Raw genomic sequence first — 18,958 nt, 5'->3', positions numbered from 1 at the left:
CTGCTCGCGTAATCGTTCTGTGGGTCCCCGTATGGCAGAGGCTGGGGGTAATGGCAATCGGGATCACCTGACCATCGCGGCCCAGGAACCAGCAGGGGTTGGTCCTCCGCCGAGACGCCCTCCCGGCAGGAGACGTCAGGCGTGGCAGGGAACCGGGCGCAGGTACCTCCCAAGGAAAACGAAGGCCCCTGAGGCTCACGGGTGGACCGGTAGAGATGAGTGGAGCCCGCCGAGACCGCAGGGATCTCTGACTTTGGTGAGTAATGCGGCTCTTCTTTACAGCATCCTTCTCGTGAGGTGTTGCGTAGGTTGGAGGATGCAGCATTGATGCGACACTAGGGTTTTCTGTGGCCCCGTGCGAGGCCTCCCTCAACTCCGGGGGGCTCCGCAGCGGGACGTCAGTCAGGGTAGCTCGAGAAGGGATCACTTCGGGGGACTGCTGCTACTTGACGGGGACCCCCCGAAGGAGGGCCCAACCCCAGATAGCAGATAGCATCGGCTCGTGTCGGGGGAGGCTGAGTAGGGGAAGCTGACTGGGTAGGATTGCCAGTCTTGCAGTAGGGGCAAGGGTGCAGGTATGGATGATTGCGGGAGGGAGGCAGCTAGTGGATGGAAAAAAGTGGCAGGGGGCTGCGTAGCCTAGCTGGGGGAAGGAAGGGGGCAAGGGGGGGGGGGGTCGCTGCTTAAAGGGGGTGCTTTTGTGGTAGCTGGCCGCCTGTGGGGGGGCAGTGGGCCGGGGGGTGGCAGTGGGGAGATTTGAGGATAAACAAATCAGCGGACTGTATGTTTGAAATTTACCATGGATCCTTCTGGGAGTCCGCCATTCCGTGGCTCATCTAGAGGATTGCACCGGAACGACTTGGCGGCCTCTGGAAGAGGTTAGGGCAGGGGGTGTGGGGTAGGTTGAATTGTGGCGGAGCCTTGCTTGGGGCAATACTTAGGGGGGTGGTTCGGGAGTCGTGGGGGAAAGGGTAGGGGGGTGGGCAGGTTGCGTTGTTGACCATATAATTAGTATCTTACTAACAGTTTGCAGGGTGGAGCAACGGAGTTGCCGGTTAGGCGGACAGTTGAGGAGGCAAGTTGTTTTAAGGTGTAGAGTTCTTTATGTACCGGAATGGTAAGGGTTTCGGCTGCAGCACTGATAGGGATACACTTCCCTTAGTGGGGGGTCGTCATCCCGCGGGGGGGTTAGTCCAAGGGCCTTCAGGAAATCTCTGGAGTCTTCAGGGTCTGTGATGGTGAAATATCTGCCGTTTCTGGGGACAATCAATTTGAATGGGAAGCCCCACCGATACTTAACTCCTCGATCTCTTAGGAGTGTTGTGAGGGGCTTCATCTCTCTTCTTTTGGCGACAGTGACCCTGGAGAGATCGCTATAGATTTGGATGTTGTAGTTGTCCACTCGGATATCCCCCGCTCCTCTCCCGGCCATCATTATCTTTTCTTTCGTGGAATACGCGTGGAGTTTCACGATGACGTCTCTGGGACGGTTTGGGTCCCAGGGCCCTATGCGCCCAGTCCATCAGGAGGTCATGCTCAGTTAAGTCTGGAACCAGGCTCAGAAACACTTTTTTGAGGTAAGCTTGGAGGGTATCTGTGGGCAGCGATTCGGGAATACCCCTGATGCGCAAGTTTTGCCTCCTGTCTCTATTTTCTTGACCCTCCAGGGCATTTATTAGGTCCATAATTTCGTGTCCCAGTCTGGCTATTTCGTCCTCAGTGTTTGATTGAGAAATCAGGGCTCCATCTATTTTGGCCTCTAGAACTTCCGTCCGAGTAGTGAGGGATCCTAGGTCGGATCTAATCCCCTCCATGGCTGTCTCCAAATCCTTCTGAAAGCCCATGTTGGCTTCATGTTGGTGTAAAGGGCTTCGAAAAATTCTTTATTTAGCCCTTGTTGCGCCAAGTCAAATTGTCCCTGGAGTGCGCTCTCCGCAACGTGGTGACTGTGTTTTGGTTTTTTTTTCTGTTGCTTGCCTGTCATTTCCTCGGCTTCAGGAGGAGAAACGGCAGCTTTTTGGGGATTTTTTTTATGTGTGGGTGCTCGTTCTGATATTTTTCTGTGGAGGGTGTCAGGAGCTCTTCCCCTAGTCGACCAATCACGGTGACGTCACCGGAAGTTCTCGTTGCGATACTTTTCAAAGGATTAATATGAGAGCTGTGAGGTTTCTAAAATTCTGCACTGCATGAAAAGCTCTGATGTTGGTTTTGGCTGCTTTTAAATAAAGGTTAAGCCCGCGGTTACCCCTACTTGTCAATGATATGATGCATTTATTTATGTATGTACAGTTTATTGTACCAATCCTACATATGTTCCTCGAAATTATGTAAAACAGTGATGTACAGCTCTGTTCAAGAATGGGGACCAAAATGGGTTAACTATCTCTTGCAAAAGGAGCTATAATCACATCAGAGTTTGATATTGTAGGCCTGGACACTGTTATGGGATTAGGTCCGTTGTTGAGGAACCAGGGAGAGTTCAACTACCTGCTGAGTGGACTTGCTCTGTAAGAAAGCTTTAAGCCCTGGGGCTGTATCTGTATGGTTTGCCTGTTGAAGGGGATTGTATGGTCATTGTCCTGAGCCTGCCTGCATCCTGTGGACTATGTTAAGGATAGGAATTACCAAATTGGTGCATGCCATTTTGGGCTTCCTGGCCCACCTTCAACCCCAGTAATCCCATCAACCAGGTCTGTGGCCTTGTGCAGAGACCAGGACTATTGTTCCTACCCAGACTAGCTGGCATCTCCCTGGTTGGGACAGGGGTATAAATACTCTTTCTCCCTAGCTTCAACAGAGTCATTCTGGGCCTGATATTCTTTGTGAAGACTGGGTGCTTACAGGGGACTGGCGGAGCCCTTATAAAGAAAGAGCTGGCAGTGAGTCAGCAGAAGGGAACTAAGGAGCCCCAGTGCAGGGGTCTGGAGCATCCAGTGTTGCTGCAGTCTGTGTGTGCAGCATTGGCCGGAGCTGTTTGGAGTGAAGCAATGGCAGGGAATTTACAAACTGCAAGCAAGCGAAGAGCAACGCAGTGTTGCCCATACTACCGAGGACAGTGGCGCAAGTTGGGAGCGCGTATCAGGCTAAGCTTCCAGACGGAGGTTCCCGCAGCTGAGGATTTTAGGTTGTTCCCCCAGTAACCCCAGTTACTGGGGGAGTTTGTATATGTGTTTAATGTACTGGAAGTTTGTGGAAACTTTTTCTAATAAATTCACTTTTGTTCAACTCTGCAGTTCTGTCTAGTGTGCTGATCCCTGGTGTAATTGTTCTGGTCTACCGTGACAAACAAAAAGTTGGTATCCAGGCACACAGGCTTAAGGAAATATAAGAATTTATTGTAGCAAGAAACAACCAATACAACAAAAAGGAAAGTGCTGAAAGCGCTACTGCTTACAAACAATATGTGTGGTGACAACTAGTGACTAAATATAATCAAAAAGTGTACAGAGTACTTATATATATATAAGCAAGGCTGCCTGATAAAGAACTGACCGGAAAAGATCAGGGAAACATACATATAACAAATACAAACCGGCGCCTCAAAAAAGTCCAATAAATGCAAATATAAGGTAATATGAAAACCTTATTACGGAAGTCCAATCTGGAACATCCACAAAGAAGTTTCCTCAGGGCATGTGGAATTAAACACAAGGGACGATCATAATGTGTACTGCTGCATAAACAACAGAACAACAAACAACCAAGACGGGACAAGACCAACACTCATATCACCTTGATAAAGACTGCGTGCCAGTTGAAACGTTGGTTGTTTCTTGCTACAATACATTATTATATTTGCTTAAGCCCGTGTGCCTGGATAACCACTTTTTGTTCCATGACTCTCTGGGAACGGCAGGATTTTCCTTGCCTCCATGAGCACCAGTAATTCGCTTTCTTTGAAGATTTATGAGATGTGTTTATTTATTTATAAAAGGTTTTACCAGGAAGTAATACATTGAGTTACCTCTCGTTTTCATGTCCTGGGCATAGAGTTAAGATGACAAATAATACATGGTTACAAATACATAGTTACATAAGTGAACAGGGTATGCATTATATACAAGACATTGCATGCACAGTTAGAGATAATATATATTATAGGCGTATGTAAAAGTTACAGACCAGATTAATATGTGAGACAGCTTTAGTTTTGAAAGACCTTAGACTGGTGGCGGCTGTGAGAGTCTCCGGTAGATTATGCCAGTTTTGGGGTGCACGGTAAGAGAAGGAGTGGCTGGATACTTTGTTGAGCCAATGGACCATAAACATCCTTTTGGAGTCAGATCTCAGGTGATAAGTGCTGCATGTGGTAGGGGTGAGGAGCTTGTTCAGATAGATGGGTAGTTTGCCCGGAAAGTATTTGAAGGCAAGAAATGAAAGATGAACTTTGTGCCTAGACTCAAGTGATGACCAATCTAGTTTTTTGAGCATTTCGCAGTGATGTGTGTTGTAGTTGCATTGGAGAACAAAAAGGTATATTGAATTGTAGAGGGTATCAAGTTTGCTAAGGTGAGTTTGGGGTGCAGAGCCGTATCCTATGTCCACCTAAGTCGATAATTGGCATTAGCATCTTCTGTGCGATACGCTTTCTGACCAGCAGACTTAGGGAGGATTTGTTCCTGTAAAATACACCTAGTTTGGCATAGGTTTTGGATGTCGGTACCAGTGAGCATCCCAATTGTTAAATGGGAGTCAAACCATATGCCCAAGTATTTAAAACTAGTAACAGGAGTTAGGGTGGTATTAGCATTGGTTCTGATCTGGAGCTCAGTCATTGGAAGCTTTAAAAATGTAGCCTTGGTCAGAAATACCATGGTTACAGTCTTGTCAGTGTTTAAAACAGTTTGTTTTGGGAAATCCAATCTTCAAGTCTCAAAATGTTAGATTGAAGTATGTGTTCAAGGTTGGAGAGGCTAGGTCTGTGTGCATATAGGATTGTGTCATCTGCATACATGTGTATTGAAGCTCCCTTACAAGCTGTAGGAAGATCATTGATGAACACTGAGAAGAGTAGGGGCCCGAGAACAGAGCCTTGCGGGATACCACAGGTGATATCCAAGGGGTTGGAGTTAGAGCCTGAGATGGACACATGTTGGGATCTACCTGGTAGGTAGGAATGAAACCAGTTTAAAGCATGCTTCCATATTCCAGAGCACTGGAGTTTGTTAAGCAAGATAACATGATAAACAGTATCAAAAGCCTTTGCAAAATCTAGGAATATTCAGTTGTCCCAGTTCCATTCCACACTGGATTTCATTGCAAACTTTTAGCAGGGTGGTTACCACGGAGTGTTTGGGACGAAAGCCAGATTGGAATTGGCTAGGGAAATTTGTCTTGGTATACTATTCGCTTAATTGGGAGAGAACACATTTTTCCATGACTTTTGATAGTATTGGGAGGAGAGAGATTGGCCTGTAGTTTGAGACAGTGTTTTTGTCCCCACTTTTGAAGATTGGGACAACTCTGGCAGTTTTCCAGGTCTTGGTTATGGCCTGCAGACAGGATAGAGTTGAGTATGGAAGCAATTAGACTGGCAATGGCTGGGGCACCAAGTCGTAGGAACCTAGATTGCAGTAAGTCAGGTCCACATTGGCTGCATAGTTTTAATTTGAGGAGCGCTTGTGTAATATCCTCTTCGGATACTGGGACAAATTGAAAATTGCGAGCAGTGTTAGAAGAGGGTGGGGCTATAAGGGTACTCTCAGAATGAGGTTCATGTTTGTGGTTTGGGTTGCGTTTCGCTAATAAATTAGTAGCACACCCCACAAAGTAATCATTGAATGTATCTGCAATGTCAGTGGAGTAATAGCCTCATCAGTGATATTACTTGGTTGTTGATGGTTAGAAGGCTGTAATATATTGTTGAAAGCCTCCCAGAAGTTAGCTGGGTTTGATGTATTCTAGTGAAGATTGTCAGAGTAATATTGTGCTTTTGCCTGTCTTGTTTGCCTTGTGCACATATTCCACAGGCATCTATAGTGATTGAGATCATTGGTAGTGCCAGTTACTTTGTAGCTTTTCCACAAGGCATCCATCCCTGAAATGGTAGAGTGTTATAATGTCAGTTGTAACCCACGTGTGCCTGCCAAACTTTGCCTTCTCTCCAGTGACAGGGCCCTTGATAGATATTACATCCTAAAAAGGGTCTATATTTCTGCAGGACCAACACAGCTTATAGAACTTTGAACTACAGTATACCACATTCAGCAGAGAGGACAGTCCTACTGAAAGCAATAGGGATTTTTTTCTTTAATATGTGTTTTCGCACTAGTTTTGCAGCCTGGAAGACTTTGAGAGAAACTACTATTATTTTCTCTACACAAAGGCACTGGGAACAATGCCATAAATTAGATACATACAGTCCCAAATTTACTAAGCCGTCTTCTTCCATACGACAATTTACAGCCCACTAGATGTCACTTGAACGGACTGTAAGGTGTATCCCTGCTCCAGAAAGTATCTGAAAGCAGAGGACTGCTAAGCAAATATGGCCCATTATATTCATGTAAATATCACCAATACTGATGGGATTATGTAGCCTAGTGAATGAACGCCTCTTTTCTCACACAATTACACTCGCTTATCTCTTATTCAATACAGTCTCCTGGTCAGAATACTGCCAAGCCAGTTGCTGTGCTTTGCGGTCGGCTGCTTTGTACTGTATTGAATAGGAACTTTATTCTAAGCTATTTGTGGCTAAGATACCTTTCTCTCTATTTGTATGTCTGATGCCCTTATGTATTGATTCATCAATCCCATACTTTCAGCCATCTTTAAGCTTATGCTGCAAACGACAACAAATGGTACATTTTGGGCACTATATAAAAGTAGAACAATATCCTTGATTTAGGAGTGCTTGTAAAAAGCAGGCTTGGCAATAGTACTCCATTTCAGGCAGTAGCTGCAAAGGCAAATAAGATCTTATCTTGCATTAAACAGGCATTGAATGGAAGGAAAGAAAGCATAATTATGCCCCTGAATAAAGCCTTAGCAGGACCACACCTTGATTATTGAGTAGAGTTTTGGGCACCACTCCATAAAAAATACACTATGGAACTAAAAAAAGTGCAGAGAAGAGACACTAAATTAATAAAGGGGGTGGAAAATCTGAGTTATGAAGAAAGGCTAGTTCAATTAGATTGGTTTACATTAGAAAAGAGGCGTCTAAGAGGGGATATGATAACTATATACAAATATATTTGGAGACAATACAAGGAGGTTTCAAAAGTACTATTCATCCCAAGGGAAGTACAAAGGACACAGGCCCTTAAGGTTGAAGGAAAGGAGATTTCACCAGCAACAAAGGAAAGGGTTATTTACACAAGGGCAGTTAAAATGTGGAATTCATTGCCCATGGAGACTGTAATGGCAGATACAATAGATATGTTCTCAAAAAGGTTGGACATCTTTTTAGAAAGGAAAGGTATACAGGGATATACCAAATAAGTAAACATGGGAAGGATGTTCGGAAAGACATTACCATATCTGGTAATAGAATTAGTAGTTACAAGGGCTGATTAAGGGATATGTTTAGCTAGTTAGATGAAGAAGAATATTATGCCACCATCTATGAAGATATAACATATTTGATGTCACCGCCATTTTTGTACTATTTTGTATGTGAGTATTTATCTTCAGAATAAACGTTTCTTTTTTGAGTACTGTTGTGCTGGAGTAATTATGAAAAAGACGTAAAGACATTTCACAGATAATGTTTCACTGGGTGGGGGGGTTATTTGCTTTCCTCTGAATCAAAATACTGTAAATACAAATATAGAATAAGTATCTGTGGTCTAAATGTAGCATAGGTTAAACTTAATGGACATACTGTATGTCTTTTTTCAACTTCATCTACTATGTAACATTAAGCCACACAGAAATGCAGCACAGTTACATTGAGCATGAAAGGAAATAAATGTAAAAACAACCCACTAAGTTTGTAAGAAAGAAAAAGGTTACAACAAAAGAAAGAACTCCCTCTTGAAAGCACTTATCTATGTTATGTTATGTTATAACAGACGGATCTAATTTTAGATCACCGATGTCTTTCTTTTGTTGTAATCTATCCCCCTTTATCCCTATTTGCACCTGTGTCCCCATATATGTTCTCTAATTAAGCTGAAGCGAGAGTACTATCCCCATCTTTTTCCTCCCCCATAGTCACAAGAAAGAAAAAGGCACCGAAAATAATGAAACTGGGAAACATACCTGTACTATTTCCAGCATTTCCGATTTACTGATGTATCCATTTCCATCCAAGTCATACATACTGAATGCCCACTTCAGCTTCTGCTCTAGTTTGCCCCTGGATGTTACACTCAAAGCTATAATAAATTCTCTAAAATCAATTGTTCCATCCCCATTGGCATCAAATGTGCGGAATACGTGTTCGGCAAATTTGGAAGCGTCCCCGTAAGGGAAAAAGTTCCCATATATCTTCTTAAATTCCTCCATTGTTAAGTGGCCACTTGGACAGTCTCTCAAGAAGCCTTTGTACCACTCCTGGATCTCATGCTCTGTAAAGTCTGTGCTTTCTAGGAGGTCCTGCATGACCTCAGGGCGTAGTTTGCTGTTCTGTTTCCCCATATTGATATGAAGTTTTCAGCTGAAAATCACAAAGAAAACAAATTTAAAGATTTTACAAACTTTAGCTTTTTTTAACGTTATCATTTTATTTATTTTTAAAAATGAAGACATTGTGCATACTCATTGAGGGAACAATGTAATTTGACACTGAGGAATACATTCAACATACATCTCTTCACTGAACAGTGACAGCCATTAGTGATCATTAAACAACATATAGTCCAAATACTTTGATGAAAATTGACACCGTAGGTTATTTGATCACGCTGTTTCCTGTATATTCTACATTTAATTAGGGATTATTTCCAAATCAGTAGATCAATAAGACGACCCTACCACTGTTCAGTGTTTTGATGATTCCACTAAATTTCCCCCCAAAAGATTTTTCAAGATACATTACTCTTTTTTTTTTTTTGTGCTATATTTTTAAATGAACTTTTAAAATGTAAAATTAATTTAACAACTGGAATTGTGTAACAAGTCGCACCTGATATCCTGTGCATAGGAAATAGGCTGTTTCTATCCTTTTGAATATACTTCGTATATCCAAATTAGCCAGTTGCTCAGGTGTGTTCAATTTGGTTCACAGGTACCTCTCATCGTATTGTATAAAGGTGGGTTTGGGGAGGTGTATACACCGTAGGTAACTTGCTACTTAACAAAAACAGAACTCCTTCCTTCTCCATCCAGCAAAGCTCATATTTCAGGGTGTGAATACTGTAGGAGTAACGCCACCTTTATTTATGACTAATGTCATGGAAAGTCCCACGGACCTTTGTGAATATGAGTTGTTTAGAGGGACGCCTCTTTTGTATTTCATTAGCACGAACATTCGTTACATTTGAAACAATGCCCTTTCTGGGTGCAATGTGCGTTATTGAGCTTTGAAGAGCCACCTTATGGCAAGTCACATTAACTCACTTAATAAAGTTCGGTGGATCTGGGCCTTAAGTGGTTTCAATGCCTTTTATAACTTTGATAGTGTAATACATACTACATTTCACAATGTAGTTATTTATTTGGATCAAGGCGCATGGTACGTGATTACACTTTGGTGCCTGAGAAGGAAGTCGCTTGTCATGCTTTCCCCCCCCCCCCCCCCTCTCTTTGATGCGTTTATGAGAGAATTAGAAATATTTTTTTCATGTGATTGTGAATAGATTGTGATACTGTTTTAAGCTTTAGTGATTTACGCCCATATTCGCTAAGCGGTGCTAATGCAGTGCTAGGTGGGTGTAACGCCACATATAGGCATAGTTTAAACCCAGCATTATTTCCCACTCCTCTAGTCTCTACACATTTCAGAAAATGGCCTATTTCAGGATTCTGGATAGGAGTAACGCCAAGACTGGCCTAACGTCACGTTATTGGAAGATAACGTGCTATCCTACAATAACTTGCCGTTAAAGCCTATGCTAATGAGATGTATTTTGGAAGTTGTTTTTGCATTTAAAAATGAGTTTTTAAATCATTTTAACTCAGGGGAACAACGTGCTGTTTTAGATAAGGTCACGTTATAGGCCCTGATTTAACCGAGTTTTAAACATGTGATCCTAAGTGTCATCTGTCCTGCAACGGTGCATGCATTGTTTACTACTGTATGATACATACGCTCCCTGTGTCTTCAACAGTGAGATTAGTACCAAGGGAACAACTGTAAAACATAAACAGGGCTACAGTAGTACCCATTCTGGCAGTGTAAAGTAAGGGCTGGGACCCGCTGCGCGGGCGGCCGCGTGAGCGCTACTAACCATGTGATGGTGCCCTCCCGAGCCGGTCCCAGTCCCCCCTGGCTGCACAGCTCGCTACACGCTGTGACGCGTCAGCCGCCAGGGGATACAAGAGAATTGTAATCCCAAGCGGAGACGTGTCACATGGTGTGGCTGTGAGCCAATGAGGAGGGGAGGCTTCGGGGAGCGGGGAGGAGAGGGAAAGCGGCTGCAGCACCAAGGGAGCCCCCCCTGCTCCCTCCCACAAACTCTCTCTTCATAGTCTGCAGTGTAAGCAGATGCACGGGATGGGGGAACCCCTGGCAATGAGGAGAGGAGGAGGGGAGGCTTCGGGGAGCAGGGAGGCTGCGGGGAGCGGGACACATGTATTTACACTGTCCTCACACTAATTTACATGCAGGGCCTGGGGGACGGGGTCCCGCTTCAGGGCAAACTGAGGGGGTAGTGGGGGGCGGTGGCCGGGACGGGACTTTACAGCACCCGATTAAACTGGAGATATGTCACTCCAGCACACGGACACTCGTCATGGCCGCGCCCCCCCCGTCATGGCCCCGCCCACCCGACCCATTTGGTCATGCCCCTCCGCTCCGAAAAAAGTTTCCTGCAGACCGCAGATCGCGGTGCAGTGAGTTGCACGCGCCGCCGGCAACCAAGACAGCCGTGCGGACGCGTGCAACGGGGCCTTAGCCTAATGGTTATGACAGTAGTGAGGGGCATTAAAGCAGCAGAACGTGAAATCTTATATGGTTTTAAAAACAAAATCAGTTCTGTAGTATTGGATAATAGTTTTTTTAATCTATTTTTTATTCAACTCTTAATTCAATTTTGAATAAGTTTTAAAGCATCCGTTGATTTCTATAGCGGGTTTTAGCCCACCTCAAGCAGTGCAACATATTTGCAACACTTTCCTGGTTGGGATCATTTGTTGCCAATGTTACCAGCAATTTGAGTTGTAAACTGGAACTACAGTCAATGTTACCTTAGTAATATAAGAATACATTGTAGCTGCTGAGTTGCACTGACTGAAAGATTGGTTGAAATAGAAACGTGACTATTATATTAGACACACAATCAGGATTCTTACAGATTTACAACAGGAGTACCACACGAATGCCAGTTTAGGTAAGAATGTAGAATTATACATTAATATACATAATCACATGCTTTACATACAGTATACAAATAAAAAACAAAAGGGGGGGGGGGGGGAGTACTATGGTATTGCTCTTTTAAGGATATGAGTACATTAGCACGACTGGGACACCACTAGATGGCAGAGGTAGTTTTTCCTGCAATAAGTAGGGCTGTCATGCTAAAAGCTGTGGATGTGAGTTTAACACTAGTAAACTGTTGGTGAATCAGATGTACAGTACAGGTAAATATGTATATTATATTAATATAGTGCCACCAATGCATGCAGTGCTTTACTAAAGCAACAATGCATTACAGGGCATTATAATACAAGAAGTGCAAGAAACATAAAATCAGACCACGGGAAAGGAAATCCCTGCCCCGGAGAGCTGACAATCTAATCTTAAAGATCAGTGTGGATTATTGTCTCAGACCTCAGAGATCTAGCCGAGGACATCAGGCAGTTCATTAGTCGTATTCCTCCCAGTAAGTGACATATCAGCAAGCTTAAAAATGACTTACAGAAATGTGTTGCTGAATACACTTAGTAACACCTTTTGACAAATACCTCTAATTGCAGTGTTGATGTGTGGTGTTTTAGCAAGCAGCAGCTAGGGAAAAGATGCTCATTAAAACTCTCTTTAAGATCTGGCAATAAACTACCCTCATTTGAAATCAAAGTAAATACAACTCTTCTTCCGATTCTAGGAAACAATTAGTATGCAAAAGACATACGCAAATGCCACAGTTTGGCAGGAAATAACAGATATGTACTAGTAGATATCATCATTCTAAACGAGAATATACATGCACATAACATATCTATTAATTTATAGGAATAATGCAGTATATCTGATTAAACGGCACATGCCTACCTCCACAGTGAACTAATAGCAGGGATATATTCAGGCGGTTAAATGTTTGGGATTGTGCTATTCTATTGATATTAACTATGCACATTTGAAATAATTTCAATAATCCTTGAAACCAGAGGTGGAGCCTGTTAGGGCAAGGCATGGGGGCATGAAGAAATCACCGGGGCCTGGAACTGCCACTAACTAAGCTTACATTAATTTGGGGCTGTAACTTTTCTGGGCTTGGCAGTGGTTAGTAGCCTATAGCTGCCAATCGCCAACAAGCCGCATCCCAAAATTCATTGTATCAGCAGAAAGCACTTCAGACTGCTACTCCTGTCCACAGCCACCGACTGGACTCGATCCTCTATGTCTCCTTATTCTTCCCACCGGGGAGACTCCCCCTGTAATTACCTGGCCTTTAAATACATGTTGTGTTGTGTTACGGCGTGTTGAGCAGGACATGCCCTCCCCACCCCCTTCCCGTACTACAGGTAAAGTGTCCCCGTCTCTTCCCTCTCGTTTCCTCTAATAGGGAAAGGATTGAGTACAATTGAGAGGATTTCATCAGGGGAGTTGGAGCAAGCAGACAGAGTTGCGGAGAGAAGTACTGTCATAGTTAGATAATGAGACGGCCTCGTGGGCCATTAATTAACGTTCAACAAAATCAACACAAGCAATTTAGTTATAGTGAATTTATCCTGGATTACACTCAAAGTCGGTTGAATATTATAAAGGTCGGTGCCACTCGCTGTCTCCGGAGCCGCGGCTGAAAGAGCAAAAAGTGATAGTGTTTGAAGTGGCATCGCTGGTGGGGGGGGAGGGGGGAATAAGTGCTGCAGACACCAAAGTAAACATTAGTTAAAGGAATCCCTGCCCTGAAGAGCTGACAATCTAGGTGACAAGATCCCTGCTGTGCATGGTGAATAATATATTCATTTATTTATGTGCTAGTAACCTTTACTGTTGTAAATATGTTTGATTTCAAAACGAGCCTCTTTTTTTAAGACAGAGTCCTAGATGGCAATCAAATTGCTTATACAAACCTTTAATCAAGAGTGCGCTGTTTTAATTAAACTCTTTTTGTCCTTTTTAATTTGTTTTAAAGCATCCTTTGATTTCTATAGCAGATTGTAATCCACCTCCCAAGCCGTGCAAGACCTTTGCAACACTTTCCTGTTTGGGACAATTTGTTGCAAATGTTCCCAGCAGTTTGAGCTGTAAACTGTAATACCTTAGTAATATAAGGATACATTGTAGCTGCTGAGTTACACTGACTGAAGCAGCCATTATGTTAGCCACACAATCAGGATTTTGACAAATGTATAACAGGAGCAGTAAATGATTGCTATCTTAGGTAAGAATGTAGAATGATATATTGCCACATGCTTTACATATACAAATAAATAACAAGTTGGAAAGTAGTATTGCTGCTTTAAAGATTGAATGTATGGGGCTGTCAGTTTTAGTAGCTCAGCATAAATTAGAAAAGGTCAATGAATCAGATGCTTGACAAACAAGAAGCTGAGCCATAGAAGAACAGGACTGTCCACCCCCCCCCCACACACCCCCTTCCCCCAGCCCATCTTGCCTTCACCCCTCTTCTCCCACTTTACCCTCCACTTTCCTTTACTCTACCACAGAGAGATACACAAGGCTTCCTCATTAAGCTATGGAAAAGTGTATTACAGTACAACACAATAACAGAAAGAAGATGCTGACGAAATAAATGACAACAACTCATTGTGCATGTTTCAAAATACTGTTCAATTTAATCGATGTACAAGATTGTTACTATATACCACTTTTTTGTAAATACTAAATGTTTCTAGAATTCACTTTTTTGGAAATACTAAATGTATAATGTATATCTCTCTGAAACTCAATAAAAAAAATTGAAACAAAAAAAAAAGGTCAATGAACTGCGGTATCTTGTCCTTTTTAAATGATAATTTCAGTATTAACATCCCATTGACGTACATAACATTTATTTTTGTCGTGTACCAGGGGCTTTTAAACCATTAGTTAAGGTCATAAACAAGTCTACCGCATATTTGTTTCTCAACAAAGCAATACTTTATTGAAATGTAAATGCCTGTGGTGATTGGGAATCTGGCGATTGCATTTTTCAATTTTGAACTGGAATGTGTCAAATTCCATTCAGAAATATTTTAATATTTCTCTCAAGTCCCGCAATGATTATCAAGTTTCACCTCCTGTCATCAAAGTGTTCCCCTTGTGTGCACATATGTACAGTACACTTCATCCCGAATCGCTCACAATACACTTGCTAATACCGCCCATTCTGGTTTATTCTACTTGTCTCTATTACTTTCCCACAGGTTGGGTCTTCTTTTATTGTATTTTTTGCATCCTCCAATTTCTGGAGCTCCCCTCCTAGTACCACTGCTATTCTTCAGCCACTAAAGTGATCTGTCTTCAAGTGCCCATTAAACATCCACCCTTTTAGGAAGATTGAATGAACCTTAAGAATAAACTAGTTATTTCCCTCAACATACTCTCTTTGTTACACGTAGTATACTAAGATAGTCTGTTATCCTTATTAGAGATGAGCAAAACTTTGGCCCAAGGTCGCAAAACAGGCATAATTTGTCATTTTTCAGCCGTGAAAAACAAAAACCACGACCAATCCAGAGCTAACAAGCAATTTGCGAAGCATTAAGTCAGTGTGCACTGCCATTTTATTGTACATGCTAATTCCCCAAAAAATCTCTAAAATCACTAGATTCACCTAATGCCGAGAAAATAAATAGTCAGGAAAAAAGGGAACCAACGCTCTACGGATTTTGAATTATAAGCTAATTTATTTGTGCCATACAACGTTTCGACCTGTATAGGTCTTTCTCAAGTGACTAGGCATGCAACAAGTGGGGATGAGAAAATAAAATAAAAAAATCTAAGACTAATTTACCAACATTATTAGCTCTTTGATGCTTGATGAAATGCTTTGTAAAGAAGCAAAATGAAAGGGGGAAAAATAGCAATTTTGCATAGTTTCATACATCTCTACTCCTAATGCTGTCATTCTCTGTTCCCTTATATGCTCCTATAGTGACACACTCATTTACTCAATTTTAGACCTGCTGTGTATTGTCTCTGTTAGACCATATTTCTTATACAGTAGTACAGCGGTGTAAGTCACATTAAGCTTTGAGAAGTGTAACTTTGTTACAGGCTGTGGATCCTTCCAATGAATCAACAAGAGAGTTCTTCATAGACATGCCGTAGCTTTGTATAAGTTTCAGACCTCACAATCCATGTTAAAATGGATAAGGCCGTGATGGTACTGTACATAAAAATGCACACAGCGCCAAAACAAAAATTATACATACCCGGAAAGCGCTTATACCAAGCGCGACTGTCTCGCCGCTTCCTACTGCAATGCGGGCGACAGTGGAAGCGTTTTGCACATTTGTTTTCCGGTTGCAATGGCCGCATCACGTGACACGGTCGTCCAATCAAAAAACAGATTTCAGCCTGCAGCCATGCGCGCAGTAGCATGTGCTTGTGCACGTCGCTCTGCCACGTCGCTAATGTGATGTCACAGATGCATGCGTGCGCCCTGCAGTTTGGCTGTATAAACGCTGCGTCCGCACTGCCGCTGAGTGCGCTTGGCGCATTTACTTCAGTGAATCTCAATTAGTACGGCCGCGCTCACTCGTGCACGTATGCTCTCCAAAGCTCAGCGCTTGGAGAGACAAGGAAATTTGATTTCCAAGTGTTGAAAATGCTCACATGACCCTTCTCTGACCAATGAAAGAGCAGCAGTCTCAAACAATCACACAACAGCCTGAGCCATCCAATGACAGGGGGGAAAGCAGAGAGGAGGAGGATGCCGATGGGAGGAAAGCAGGGGGGGGGAAAGAGACAGAGAATGGGGAGAAAGAGACAGACACAGAATGGGGTGAGAGACAGTATCGGATGAGCAGAGAGAGAATGAAGGGGAGGTGGGAAGGGGGGAGAGAGAGAGGTGGGAAGGGGGAGAGAGAATGGAGGGAAGGGGGAGGGAGAAAATGGAGGGAAGGGGGGGATGGAGGGAAGGAGGGAGGGAGAGAATGGAGGGAAGGGAGAGAATGGAGGGAAGGAGAGAATGGAGGGAAGAGGGGTAGAATGGAGAGAATGGATGGATGAGGGGGAAGGAGAGAATGGTGGGACACAGACACATACAGCCTCGATCCAGCCAATGACACGCCCCCTCCCTTAAATGCCACGCCACCCAGCTCTTGCTCTCGAATTTGTGAAGGACAGCCGAGCGCTCATGCTTGGAGAGGTGATGACGTCACTGCTCTCAAGCATGAGCGCCCTCAGCGGCAGCGTGGCCACAGCCTTAGGCCTAGGACATAGTAAAATCAGCGTTGCTGAGGCAGGCTGAGCCGCACTGAACAGATGCACAAAGCCCCTGCATCTGTAATCAGCGCGGCTATAGTTTCTCCCTCCGCATGCGTGCTGATGCGTGCGGAGGCTGAGAAAATCAGAAGAGACAGGAGAGTTTGAAATTTTGCCGCTTGGGGGAGCGGAGGAGCCCGCTCCCATCCAATGGGGCTGTAGCCTTTTTTTCCCCTACTGTGTCGGTGTTCTGAGATAGCAGAGCCACCAGACCAGACAGAGTAGAGGCAGCACAGAGGTCTGTGTGTGTGTGTGTGTGTGTGTGTGTCTGTGTGTGTGTGTGTGATGTATGTGTGTGAATATATTTATCAAAGTTGCACAATGTTAATAAATAATTTATTCTCACAACATGTCTTTTTTTTTAATTTTTAAAATATTATATAACACACACACACACACACACACACACACACACACACACACACACACACAGGTTCCCCAGTAACACACACACCACTTCAAAGTGACACACACACACTGACAGCTACCAAGTGACACACACACAGTGATACCCGCATCCCAAGAGCGCTTGCTGTCTCCTCTGCCAGGACAGCAAAAAGCTCCTGGTAGAGCGAGCGGCAGCAAGCAACAGCGAGCAGGAGCACAAAAGTTTTTACTATGTCCCAGGCCTTAGAAGCAAAAGGTGACCCATGTGCTCATTTGAATGTCATTTCCCAGAATCCCTAGCTGCAGTAGAAGTATAGTATGCTAGGAGATAATGGTAAAAAGCAGGGTTGCTGACATGTCTGAGACATGTTAATGTGCTCATAGGTGGTATTTTTATTTGCAGACCTCACAAACTATGTCTTCGGATGGAAGTCTTCAGAGCAGAGAGAAGCAGCATACAGTATGTATCGCATATTCAATTACACTTATACATGAATTGAATGAACTCTGAAACCCGTTATAAACCTAACAGCTACAGTATAAGTTGAGGGCACCAATTATGTGATAAGACAATTTTACAGGACTCACGCATTGAAAATAAAAATGTTTATTAAATTGTTCACAAGATACAAATAATTACAAAACTTTGAAGATAACTGTAGCCCCGGTGCATGCCTTTTGATAAGTTATAAATAAAATTAATGTGCCTGCTATGCTGGGCTGCCCCTTTTCTGACCCTGAACGTGGCCAGAATATTGTTCTAAAAAGTAAACACGATTATAATGTGCACATTGGAGAATCCCCTCACTGAGAAGCAATTAGTGGTTAGACTTTAACAGAAGAATTGGGCACGTGTTTTTTTAACCTCCGGTTTTGGGTTTTCTTTTCCTATACCTTGATGTATAATAGAAAAAACAATTTTAAAGTCACATTTGGTTATTTGTTCTGAATGCACCAGTTTAGTTTGTTTGTGACTTACCAACACGCTGAACGAAGAGCTATTATTAACAAACTCTTAAAATCAAGTAACTTGGGGAACCACATGTATATAAGTATATATATATATATATATATATATATATATATTTACTTAAGGCCTTTGCGATAGAGAGGGTTAGTTTGGGAACAAGGGTAGGTGATTTGGAGAGGGCACTGCTGCGTAAGGAGTCCAGGTGGATAGTACAGATGGACTCAATGATCCCACGGGGTCTTAATGACTACCTGGGCTTCTCTATGTTTTTGTAGCCTTCTGCCTTTATGTTTCCCTTCCTTTTGTTCCCCCTCCCTATACCCATTTCCAACCATTACTAGTATTATGTATTAAGTTATTTTAGGGCATATGTACATTCGCAGCATTACGATGAGAATCTCATACACAATTCCTCTCTCTCCCCCTATCCCTCCTCTACTCCCCTTGTCTGCCTTTAGGATCCTGGGTTGGCACATCTCCATATCGACTTTGGATTGATTAACATCTCTACCCTTCTGATGTCTTCTGAGAGAGAATATTACTTGGAACGATAAGGCTCTGCATCCCTATCTACCAGGATTTATGTTAGAAGACTGATTTAAGGGTTTATACATCCTTATAGGACTGACCGACAACATCATCCTCCAGACTCCTTTCGAGACACACCAATTTCGAAACAACAAGGCCACACATCCATGATGTTTATCCATATTGGGAACATTTTCAAGGGACTTTGAATGAATAATTTGTTGGCAGAAGCGGCCATCTATATTTCTTACAATACTCTGTGCTGATATAGGGGAAGTACACTTAGTTGTACATTAAGGGAACACCTTCAAATGATTATGAGTGACTCATCTGTTTGTAGTAGTGGCCTTTAATATCTTTCTATA

General features: G+C 43.1%; 1 protein-coding gene across 1 annotated transcript in view; it reads right to left on the bottom strand.

The window, feature by feature from the left end:
• NCALD (neurocalcin delta) overlaps positions 1–18,958 on the bottom strand; it is a 123,541-nt gene that overhangs the window by 34,938 nt on the left and 69,645 nt on the right. The window contains exon 2 of the mRNA XM_075582576.1: positions 8,209–8,605. Within this exon, the coding sequence (XP_075438691.1) occupies positions 8,209–8,586 (378 nt within the window). The 5' untranslated portion in view covers positions 8,587–8,605. The remainder of the gene's footprint in view (positions 1–8,208; positions 8,606–18,958) is intronic.

The sequence above is a fragment of the Ascaphus truei genome, chromosome 2 (genome assembly GCF_040206685.1).
Source record: "Ascaphus truei isolate aAscTru1 chromosome 2, aAscTru1.hap1, whole genome shotgun sequence".
In the NCBI taxonomy this organism is placed as follows: domain Eukaryota; kingdom Metazoa; phylum Chordata; class Amphibia; order Anura; family Ascaphidae; genus Ascaphus; species Ascaphus truei.
Note: the sequence above shows the minus strand (reverse complement) of the source record. Positions and strands in the feature narration are given on the sequence as shown.